This window comes from Sparus aurata, chromosome 8 (genome assembly GCF_900880675.1).
Source record: "Sparus aurata chromosome 8, fSpaAur1.1, whole genome shotgun sequence".
NCBI lineage: Eukaryota > Metazoa > Chordata > Actinopteri > Spariformes > Sparidae > Sparus > Sparus aurata.
The window spans coordinates 13,616,086-13,628,553 of NC_044194.1; the positions used below are offsets into that span (position 1 = coordinate 13,616,086).

General features: G+C 36.5%; 1 protein-coding gene across 1 annotated transcript in view; it reads right to left on the reverse strand.

Moving 5' to 3' along the window:
* Positions 1-1,794: 1,794 nt before the first annotated feature.
* Positions 1,795-12,468, reverse strand: part of LOC115586568 (mucin-2-like) — a 33,741-nt gene continuing 23,067 nt past the window's right edge. Inside the window, exons 31-47 of the mRNA XM_030425714.1 lie at positions 9,632-9,803; positions 9,253-9,497; positions 8,628-8,811; positions 8,297-8,501; positions 8,027-8,202; positions 7,859-7,928; positions 7,117-7,238; positions 6,998-7,029; positions 6,744-6,912; positions 5,361-5,453; positions 5,197-5,237; positions 4,874-4,996; positions 4,206-4,307; positions 3,549-3,677; positions 3,290-3,329; positions 2,666-2,789; positions 1,795-2,514 (exon numbers count right to left, since the gene is read on the reverse strand). Coding sequence (XP_030281574.1) covers positions 2,217-2,514; positions 2,666-2,789; positions 3,290-3,329; positions 3,549-3,677; positions 4,206-4,307; positions 4,874-4,996; positions 5,197-5,237; positions 5,361-5,453; positions 6,744-6,912; positions 6,998-7,029; positions 7,117-7,238; positions 7,859-7,928; positions 8,027-8,202; positions 8,297-8,501; positions 8,628-8,811; positions 9,253-9,497; positions 9,632-9,803 — 2,325 coding nt within the window. The 3' untranslated portion in view covers positions 1,795-2,216. The remainder of the gene's footprint in view (positions 2,515-2,665; positions 2,790-3,289; positions 3,330-3,548; positions 3,678-4,205; positions 4,308-4,873; positions 4,997-5,196; positions 5,238-5,360; positions 5,454-6,743; positions 6,913-6,997; positions 7,030-7,116; positions 7,239-7,858; positions 7,929-8,026; positions 8,203-8,296; positions 8,502-8,627; positions 8,812-9,252; positions 9,498-9,631; positions 9,804-12,468) is intronic.

Sequence of the window (12,468 nt, forward strand, 5' to 3'; positions counted from 1 at the left end):
TCAGCCTCAGCAAGTGCCATCTCTCTCTTATCTATTGTCAGCCGCTTTGCAAAACGACCTCCTACTCCTTCCATGTTGCCATGTGGGTATTGTGCTCCCGGCTATCCTCATGAACCTTCAGCAAGTGGCTTGCATTTTTCCAGTCATTTAGTCCTTCCTAATTAAGTCTGTACTCTTTTGTAGAAAACATTTAGCAGCAGAAGCAGTGCAAGCTATATTTCTGTTTGAGTACATCAGCCAGCTTCTTTTGATTTTTTCAGCATTGACTAAGACTCTGTTACAAAAGTCATGTCGACACTCTCCCATCTTTGTTTTTGGGAAATGTGTAACAGCTTTTTATTTGAAATGGTCCTCTGTGAACTAGCTCTCATCTCACTAAGTCAGTCAGAAGAGATGTCCAGTCAGCTTTTAGTACTGATGCTGTGTCACTCTGCTGTGCTGAGGTAGAGGGTCAGGAGCACCTGGTGCTGTGTCACTGGGCTGGTGGTGAAATATGTTAAAAGTGCATCTGAAGAGAGAAGAGAAGTATCTATGACCACTGCATGTTACATTTTAATTAAAACAACAACAACAACAACAACAGATGCTTGATGTGTGCTATACATAGACTAATAATGAAAATGTGATGAGATTCATTCAACTTTATTGTCATTGCAATGCAATTCAGTCCAACCAGAGTACAAGTGCAGTGTATATATTTCGCCTATGAATGATATGGGAAAGCTAAGGTGTGGAGTATTAACAGTAATACACTTTAACTGCACTTTAACACTGATGTAAACTTTAACAAACATAAACTGTGACACAATAAACCAAAGGCTTAGAACTACACTATTACAAAGGGGAGCATGGCATTTTAACTGACATACAAGCAGGAAAGACACCTGTAAAAAACACCTGAACAGGCCTAAGGTTAACTTTCCAAACGTCCCTGATGAACTTAGGGTGGATTAACATTAACACACGTCGACTCAGCTATTTATTGATTATTAAACCATGCTGCCAACAACGATCATAAAACTATTAAATTTATTCACTTCATCACATTGACGTTACTGTACCTGTATCTTCTTCACGTTTTTCTTCCTCTTCTTTCCTTCGTTTCCTTCTCCGGGCGCCGGATGGTTTCAGTCTTTTGGACCTTGTGGTTTCGCTACAAAATCTCTCTCTGGGTCTTGGGGTCTCGGTCCGGTCAGATGCAGGCAGCTTGCCTCTCGACCCGCCCCCCTCACAGAGGACAGGTACAGTGCACCGAGCCAGGAACCCAGAAAAAGGCCTCTCCGTCATTTAATAGTCCTTGCTATGACGTTATATTGCAGTGGGCTGATATAATATTGCGAAATAATGGTAGTAATGGCACTGGTAAAAATATATATATATTTTTTTCATTTTAATGTTTTTTTGTTTGTTTTTTTTTCTCCCCCGTTTTCGGCGCCCCACGTGGATGACGGCGCCCCGGCTCTGTTTCTAAATAGAGTTGGTGTTTTTCAAATTAATTGGAACACATTTTTGCTTTACAGGGTAATGCAGCACCTTGTCAATTCAACTAAGACAAAACAATGTGTTAACAGCCACTAACGCTCATGTGAGGTTCGGATGGTTCACCTATTGTAGAGAAATTTGTACATTCCATACAAATATTGATTCATAAGTAGATTAAGACTCAGTGTATTTTAAATGACAAATAATGGTGCACTCCCTGTGGGCAAAATAAATACAATTACTGAAATGAGGAGATTCTCCTCACTACCAACAATACATAATATAAACACATGCAGACAAATTACACAAAAATTGCCATGAAAAATAGAGTTTATTAAGATTTGCAGAAGAGTGAAACATCAGATGCTGGATAATGATTGTTTCAAGATTCATTACACTTTTTTACTCAAACATTCAATATAATGTTTGTCAATGGTGCTGTTTGAAATGGTAAACAACACCATTGACAAAAAATCAAATCTATGTTTCAGATCTTTCGCCTTTACCACAAATATAATCCCTTTTCTCCAGGCCGAAAAATCCATTGTGTCTTTAATCTCTTAAATCATTAAATTAAAAAAGGAAGAGAAAACACCCTCTAAGAAAACACCACATGATATAATTGGGATAAAGGATAATCCTCTCCAAAGCTTAAAGAGGGTTCAGCTTCACATACTGAGTCGTGATTCTCTAATAGACTGTGGAGAGGAATTGTTGAAGTTTATAAAAGTATATTAATCATGTTTTCCCTTTCCCTTTCCTTTTCCCTTTCCCAGTCCGTGTCTCTTTCCTAGTCCATGTCCCTTTCCCAGGTGGTGTCCCTTATCCTTTCCCTTCCCTTCATTTTCCTTCTCCTTTTTCATTGATACGTTGCTCTCAGAACATTTTTGGCAACCACACTTGTCAACTGAAAAAAAGGAGTACATTTTCCTTTTGCCACCGGAGCACTTCATCTCCACCTTCTTCTCACTGTAGGCTGTTTCTTGACAACACGTGCATGAATGCATCCATCTTTTGCTCTCCATAACGTACCTGTAAATTGAGACAGGATCAATATCAGTCACCTGCCGTTCAGTTTAAACAGACATTATTCTTAGAAATTACTCTTCACATGAAAATTGGGTGGGTGGTTTTAGAATGATTGAGTAAAAAAGTTTCTATTTTGGAATCCTTGGCTTCTTACATTGATGAGGACAGTCCACAGGATCCCTGACAGGCTGTCATCTCCACTGGCACAACTGACTGGCAGTCCTTTATCTTCAGAACAGTGGTGTTCTTCTTTATTACACAGTGGTGACGAGGAGTACCTGTGTTCAACACATGAACATCTTTTTCATCTTTCTGCAAAAACTACATTTCACACACATTTATTGTTGCAGTTGCAAAGTAAAACAAAGCATCTAAGTTTTAGCCTTTGAAGAAAGAAATTTAGTGCTGAAACAGTGAGTTGATATATCAAATGTTTGGTTGACAGAAAAATGATCAACAGTTTTATAGTAATCTGTATAAAATTTCAAAATGCCAAACATTCACTGGCTCCAGCTTCTCAAACATGTCGACCTGCTCTCTTTCTGGGTCTTTTATTATTGTAAATTCCTCATTCTGTTGGCTTTTGGTCTGACGAAAGAGGACAAAATTATCTCCATATTTCCCCCAAACACCAAGGTCTCACATGTTAGTCAAATCATTTAAATAAACAAAGATGTCAGTGGTTGCGAATGGGGTTCATGAAGGTCTATATGTATGTGTAATAACATAAACATAATTATAATATTGTGTAATTTAAATGTTATCTAGGAACACTTACAACTTTTGCAACAACCATTCACATCAGTTTGTTCAGTTCCCTGTAAAATAGAGACGACAGATTATAACATATGCAGATAAACAACATGACAAATGTAAAAATTCCTGATGTATTTGTGTCTTTCATCTCATATCATATCATATTTCTCTAACCATATACATCGACTCATATTGCTTGACAAATGTTAAACTGTTTTGAGGTTATAGGTTGTAAAATAATCAATTCAAAGTTATAAACAAAGAGACTGGATTATACTCACAGGAATACAGTTCTCCGGATCAAATTCAGGACATGTTATGTTGTTTACAGAGGTTCTGAACTCATCCTTCTCCTTCTGGCAATCATACTTGGTACAGTTGTTATTCGGTGGAGACCAAGACTGAGAAGGCTGTTAGAGGTGTAGAGGAGGTTGATTAGGAAACATAAACCATTCTGAATTATACTGCAATTTAGAAGAAAAGTTCACCCAAAAATGAAAATTCACTTAATATCTATCCACCCACATGCCTAGGGAAAGTACCTGGGGACCTGTTTCAAAACGTAAAAAAACTGCTGGATTAAAAAAAAAGCTTAATGCAGCTCAACTGGCATAATCTAAATCTATGTTAAGCCATTAGATCGCACATGAATTTGAAAATGTGTTACATATAACCTTGAGGTGCAGCGAGCTCAGACCCATGCAACTCACTTTTGACAGGTTGCAAAGCTAACACTAGCTTTGTGGCAAATGAAGTGTTCAGTTTAAGAAAGGATGTAAATAATGTCTTATCTCAATAAATTTGGGGACTCGGCAGACTCGGCAGTTATTGGGTTTTTGGGGTTAAGTGGATATGACTGAATATATTTTTTTTGCTTAACATTTCCTATGAGGTTGCAGATGCTGATTCTGAAGGTGTTTCCATTACACATCACTTACTTGAATAATTATTGGAGAAGTGAAGCCTTGGAGCACCAAAACACAGCTTGTCTTTTTGCATGATCCACAACATTGTCCAGATTTGTCCTCATACACATAGCCCTGAAAAATGCCAAAATCAGTGTGGTCTGCATCTCTGATCAATTACTAGAAGTCCACACATATTAAGTAATTACTAGTACATACGGAATAGTTCCATCCCTGAATTATATAGTTAAATAAATAGTTTCATCCAAATTACAAAATAAAACTTCTCACTTTCTTTCATGTAGCCATCTCTGAGACTTCTGCTACCAGCTAAAATTATGTGATTATAGATCAAAAAACATTTTCTTTTCATTTAAAAGAATTCAATAGCAACAACATTTTCCATAAACAATGTCCCTGGTACTTTGGATAATCTTCAGAAGAAACTGTCAACAGAGGACAATGTTCCATTCACCTTCACTGTATTCAGATGGTGGCAGAAATCTTAGAGACACAAACCTGAGCCAATAAAACCAAAATATCTGTATAACCCAATACTAGATACATCTTAGTTATGTGAAAAAAAGTTGGTATTTTCATTACACTAAAGTCATGGTATCATCGGTAAACGATTAAGACCAATCATCATGTTCATCTAGAAAAAACACATCTATGTATCAGCATTTCTGAGAGTTAAGTACCTTTGGACACGTTTTGTTACACGGTTCCTGGCGACACTCAATGATGTTCAACTGGCTGGTGGTATTCTGAGTTTCAGTACAGCGGCATGATTCACATGGGCTTTTGGAGAATTCCTTACCGGGCTGTGAACGGTAAAATGTCAAGTCTGAGCCAGTGTCATACGAACGCCAGCAAAACAAATATTACTCAGGCATGGAAGAGTGAATTCTATTGTATTCTAGTATACTTAATTTAAAGATTGAAGAGTATTAGTAACACTTTAATAGGCAAGTATACTTTTATTTGAGGAGATTCAAAATATAAAGAGTATATTACTCCTTACCCTGTACTCAGTCTCATCGAAGACACATACGCCTTTGGGTACTGGATAAAAAAAAAGGTAACAAATATGATCACATCAAAGGCTTTGCTGAGTTTAGTTTAAGGTCATCTTACACACACTAATACTATTAGTAAATGTAACTGAAACCTATATTCAAAGCCTACCACAGGCTGGGCAGCAGCTGTCATTTGAGTTGTGGATATTCAATTCAAATCCCAGTTTGCACTTCTGTGATGAACAGCGGCTCTTAACACATTCTGTTGGTTAAAACAAATTTCCAGGGTTGGTGAGGATACCATAAGCAACCAAATATTGTTAGACACATTAACTTGAATAACTATTACATTCACAATAATAAAAGTTATTTATTTGCAAAAAAAGTAACAGGAATACCATCTTTCACTGATATAACAAAACAAAAAACTTTTAAGAACAACCGAAAATATCCTGTTTAGGTTTCAAATTGGACAAATGGTAAAATAATGGCATACCAATCATTTGACACTATAGTTTGCTTTGTGAAGTAATGCATTTTTTTTCAAGGGGAAAAACTTTTGTTTAATTCCTTCAAGTCCAGTATGGGCATTCCTCCCATTTAATTTAAATGTGCATGTCTTTTTCCATTTTACCTTTTTATGCACATAATATTTGTTCATGATTTGAGAATCCTGCTTTAATGCAGAATTTAACACGAGCTAAATGTCACATGTATTATCAATAATGATTACAGTGATGGTAAGAACTCCAAATTTGCACAGCTGATGGACATTATGTGTGCCTTTAAGTATGTACCTATTCAACACATCCCTTGAATATCTGAATTAATAGTAAACACTTTTCTGTGAAGCTGTGGGATTTGTGAGAGAAAATTGTTCAGCAGAGGCCAAGATATCCTGACCTTTATTCCCCTTTATGTGTTAAACTCTAAATGCTACCCTTCACCTCCCACATTTGAACTTCAAAGTTAGACCCTCCTGGTGGATAATGCATCTGCCAAAATCTGTGAGCCCAATTTCTAATGTTTCCTTTCCATAACACACACTTGCCAGTTAAATAAATACACCAATCTGAAATCAATGCAGTCTAATGCAACAACCCTGTCATGAATTTACCTTCATGAATGTTCATTTTGCTGAAATTGTGATGGTCTTCATTCCGTTTTTTGTGCTTTTATTGACAATTTCTATGAATGTGTCCAGCCCTCTGTACATCACTGGGGGTAAGCTAAATAAAAGTCACCTTGCTGTACAATGCAATTAAGTTAAACTGCAGTTTTCAACAACAATGACAAAAATAACCTCCATGAATAGTGGATTTTTTCCAGGACAGTTGTATTGGATTGTACTAGATTTAGCTAGGTGTATCTCATGACGTGGCAAATGAGTGTACTTTTTCTGTCATTGGAGAGCCAGTATTTAGACGGGGAGGGGGGAAGAAAAGTACTCCTCATGATGAGTAAACGGTTGTGTAAATGTGTGCAAAATTGTGAAAAAACATCATACCAGTTTCTGTTAAACTTTTATGTCAGCAGACTTTGAATAACTCACCACACTGATGTCTCTCACAGCAGTCCACAGTGCGGTTCACTAACACCTCTCCTTCCTTATTACAGGTTATTGGCTCTTGAGTGGGACATGTGAGAGGCACACACTGGACACTCATAGTGACCTTATCACAAACACACTGCTTACAGCCACTCCGCCAGGTATCACCGACCTATTTAATGAAACAGACTTAATGTGGTAACAGCACAATAATTACACAATGAAAAATTTAAGTTAGTCATGTTGTGGGCATTTACCTCTTTAGGTTCGCCATAAGGTCCAGTGCAGCCTTAAACAATAAAAACAATCAATTTATTTGTACATAAATTAATTCCTAAAAATAAAAATAAAACTTTCTCACACCAGAATCTCTTACAGGAGGAGACGCATATGTCAGAATTGGAAGTGAATAACATCTTCCCTTCTGGGCAATAACATCCATCCTGGAATCCAGTATAATCTTGTTTCTGGCTGCCTTCTTCTTGTTTTTTGTTGTATCTTAATGTGAAGAAAATGGATTAAAAACAAACAGAATATTTTCAGAATTGATATACTGTATTGTATTATATACTTAACTGATTGCTGTGAAATTTTGCACAGACATTCACGGTCCCTCGAGAAAGAATCTTAATTACTAGTCACACCCTTACTTTTCCACTATTGCCACCATAAGGTTGAAATTTGCAGTTTTAATGAAAGTTCTCAACAAATATTGAATGGATTACAATACTACTTGGTACAGAAATGAGAAATCCCCTCATGATCAGATGTAATTACTTCTTATCTAGTGCTATCATCAAATCAAAATTTTAATTTGTCCAATTTTGGTTTATAACCAAAGTATCAATATACCAAAATACCTGCGAAATTCCAATTAGCTTTGGCTGTACTTGTACATGTAAAATACTATCACACCAGTGATGGTGATCATGGTAAACACAACTTCCTTACTGCATGTTCGCATTTTCTTCATGAGCATGTTAGCAAGCTGACATTACATTTGAGCCTAAGTACAGCATCTCAGAGCTATTAGCATGGCTATAGGTTGTGCCTTGTAAAATCACAAGCAGCTGACATTATTTAATTTATGAAATTGCTACATAGAACCGAGTGATTACCTTGCATTACAAGTTGGTTCAACACCTCGCCCACAAGGCTTGTAGACTTTCGTTGCTGGACACTTATATTCTACAATAACAGAAAGTGGATTTTAACATCAAATAAAAAATCTGGACATCTATAAGATAACACTGTTTGCGCTCTACTTAAAGAAAAAACCCTCCTACCACACAATCCATTAGTAGCATTCCTCCAGGCTACACAGATAGACGCTTCAGCACACTTTGAGGCATACAGCTCCAAACTGGAACAACCGATGCGTGGCGATGTGTGGCAAACATCAAATTGACAGGACTTATAAAGGTCATCTACTGGGATTACTTTGTGGCATTCCTCAAACACCCTTAATGGAAATGAAAGGAAAGTAGGCAGTTAATCCAGGTGTCACTCCAGAATGAATCTACATGATTATTGTTTATTTTTAGGTAAAGTCTTACTTGCTGATCAAAATTTCACAAATAGAAGCTTTGCAAGTTGGTCGAGGTGATGATGTTGGTACTGGTATTGGTGTTGGAGGAGGCGGCTTCTGACAATATGGCTTATTAGTAACATTTACTTGCCACTGTCCCATCCCTGCGCATGAGGGATGAATCTGGCCATTTGGTAATCTACAGTCATTTTCCTTGTTATTGTCACAATAACCTTGTGAAAGTTAAGATAAACATGATAGATATTACAACCCATTTGTTACCACATTTGATGCATCCATTGGCATTTTCATATTCAATCTTGATGCCTATTTCAACAGCAAATTCATGATCAACTTACCACACTGTCCCTCTGTGTTGCTGTGGAAAAAGGAAAATGGCAACTGCACACTGAAGGAGAATCCTGCTAGCGTCACATGTGCATCAATTGCTGGGATTCTCAACAACAGCCTTATTCCTGTAGTTGTTATGCGGAGGTCATCATTAGAGTAGGCTGGGACTACCTGATTGTTGTTGATGTACACCTAAACAATTTAAACATGTTTTAGGCGAAACAGTATTGTTCATCGATATCATTGCATATTATCTAAATATACTGATGTAGTATTATTATATAATAATGTTCTCATTGAAAATGTCATATATATAAGTATATAAGTATATATGTACATATATATGTACATATATATGTACATATATATCTATATTTATATCTATATCTATATATCTATATATATATATATATATATATATATATAGATATATATATATATATATATATATATATATATATATATATATATATATATATATATATATAGAGAGAGAGAGAGAGAGAGAGATAGATATAGATAGATAGATATAACCATGCCAGAGTATTTCACATACTATGCCTAACCCTTAATACATGTGTGGAGGGGGTCTTTAAAATTTAAGTTAAGAAAGTTTATTGCGGCAAAACTTACCAAGCTCCTGGTCTTTGGGGCTCTCTCCAGGACAAGAGTAATGTTATAGTTTTTGTAAAAAACAAGCAGGGCTTTTGTACATGTCACACTTCCAGAAGGATCACAGTTTTCGTTGTCGATATAAATTGTAATGTTGTATCGAGGAATGATCTCTTTGACCAGCACATATGTGCAGTTTTCCTGGAAGCTGTAATACTTGCCATCAAATGTCTTATAGTGAGGATCTCCCCAGCCATAGCAAAGACCTGCAAACATTAAGTTGAGATCACAATAAGTTTTACATCTCAGAAATACTGCAAATATAATCAATAGCCGATATCTGCAGCAGTTTTAAGATGTCCTGAATGTGAATTTATAAAATGCTTTCATTTGAACTTACATTTGCATTCGTAGTGGAAACAACAGCCTGTTTCATCGTAAATCCTAACTGGTGGCATCGAATTTTCACACACAGGCTTGGTCACTGTTTTACATGACACAGGTGTTTTTATTTCGCTTCCATTGTCACACTTTTTTGTGGAACACTTGTCTTCCCTCCAAGTTTCACCATGCTGTAAAGGCAAAGGCAGTACTACCAATCAAGAATCAAAAAAATTTGTAAAATCAATATAAGACTTGAGCCCACTAGCTGGACACATGTACAATATACACATCTTGAAAATATTTCAGAAATTGAGTGAAGAATTTTACATAGGTACAATGCTGAGGTGAAATGTAGTATTAATTAAAGGTTGTATTATCAGTCACAACCACTGACATTTGTTGTAATAGTCTGCTAAAGAGGAGGTCTATTGATATAACAGAATTCTGTGTCATCCTACACTAGTTTAGACTATCTCCAGGAAGGGAAGGTGTAAAAATAAACAAACAAGCGGCTGTTATAATATTATTGGCATTGAGAGCATTTCAAATGATAAATAATAGCAAGTTAAATCTACTGAATGTTGGTGCACTTTACTTCACATGTACTTAACTCAAAAGATCAATGGGCCTCATTCACCAATATCTTCTTAAGAATCTTCTTAGATTCTTTCTTAAGTTGTTCTTAAGAGGTTCCTTAAGAAAACCCTACGTCAGATTCACCAACGCGTCCGTAAGCCTCAGAATTGTTCGCAGCTGTGTTCTTACATTGATGAAAGCCGCAGGAGCAATATATATGCCATTGTTTTGCGGGCCTTGGATGAATAAATGCCATGTATAAATAGGGTGGGGGGGTTACTAATTGATGGCATGTTTCCAATTTACTTGATTTATCTTAAATCATTGGCACATTTAATTTATTTTAGAATTTAAATTCTTTGTAAATTACCAAAAATATGAAATGAATAAATAAATGATTAAAATGACAGAATTATCACTGTAATATTGCATTTTATTGAACTACACAAGAGAAGAAAACACAACCATGCCAACATTTCAGCCCTGAAATGTGCGTTAGAGTACTCCTGAGTGTTCGTAGGATTTGTTCTTGCCTGAGAAAAAATCTTAGATAAGAAAACATTCATGAATGCCACAATCTTTGTAAAATCTTCGTAAGTGGGACTTAAGAACAAATTTGTTCATAAGAACGGTTCATGAATGAGGCCCACTGAGAATAACAGCCATTCAAATGTCCTTCCCTTCTATCAAAGAAATTATTAAAGGCTTTGCTTCAGACTGTCTCAGACGTTAATAAAGTAGACACTGGTAACAAAGTCAAATAAGGTAAAACTTAGAACTCAGTACATAATGACAGCATTGTTATTTTAAGGCTATCTGTCCTGTTACATGGAATATATTTTGAAAAAAGAAATCTGTCAGTGCTTGTCCACATAAATTTGGGTATCGAATCAAAGCAGACTGGGCTTTTTGGGAGAAACATTTAAAGAGACATTTGAATGTCTGTCAAATATCTAAACCAGGCACATGCACACATAAGGCCCAAGGGGTGCTTGAGCCCCTGCCCTTTTTACCTCCAATTATAAAGTGCCCTATTTGTGTGTTTCTTAAATGACTAAATAAAATCCTGTTGTGCAAAGGGATATTAAAAAAAACGGCGGTATAAAAACGCCACAATTATCTACCATACGCATTTCGTACATAATATGGTGTTGTGAGTGTGTTGAGTCTATAAAGCCGCTTCTCTGTCTGCTGCTCTCTCTCTCTCTCTACGAACGGTCGCTACTTTCAAATTAAAAGCCCCCCGCTAAGAACTCAGTTCTAAACTCCAATGGGGTGCAATGTAAAGCTCTTATTTTGAGGACAAAGAGAGAAAGAGAGAGAGAGAGAAAAGAGAGAGAGAGAGGCCGCTGCCTCATCAGAACTCCACCACGCACGTAGATGAGACGTGACAGTGGAGCGACTTGAAGCTTTGTGAGTTATGAATCCATTAATATAACTTCCTCGCGGGGGCTAACAAGTCACCTTCTACTTATGCAACGTGCTTAAATATGAGTCATATTTCAGAAGAGTGTCCATTTGTGCTTGTTAAACTAACTGCTTGTTAATGACAGTTAAGAATAATCTGACAGCTGTCTGTGTCGGCTGTTTATCTTGCCACAAATCTTCAGTTCTTCCCGATATTGAGTTTATTGTGACTTTGTTGTTGTAAACATTGTTGTTCCTACTAACATTCACAGTAGCAGTCACAGTGGTAATTTCTTGGTTTTGTCACATGTTTAGATGTGTAGCTTGTATTTCTAGTTTGCACTTGCCCTCCAATAAATAGCCTAATAATAAACCAGTGTTTTATTGCTTTTTAAGAATTGCAGCTGAATTGCATGTCTTCCAAACCTCAGTATTATGATAATGTGAATAAACTCATGTCGACAATAACTTGTTGACACAAAAGAAATGGCAATTGCATATCACTCACAGCTACACAGGATGCACAGCTAAGTAGTTGGCTTTCTATAAGTACTTTGTTTATTAATTTTACATTAATTAATAATCTACATATTGTGTTATTAAGGCCTGGAAAAAAATGTGGTGCACGCGCATGTACTGCCCTTTTCTGATTTTGAGCCCCTGCCCCTCTATAATCATGTGCACCTCCCTGATCTAAACTAAAACTATCTTCACCACAGTGAACTCAAAAACAATCTGTTATTTATGTACTGGGTTTGCAAAATAAGTCCTGTGCAGGACTCTGCTTTGTATGATGCTGGCCCTTTTTGAGACAGCTGTCAGAAAAAAGGGTAAAAAGTTTAGCGCACACATAAAAGTGTTTTACAGTTG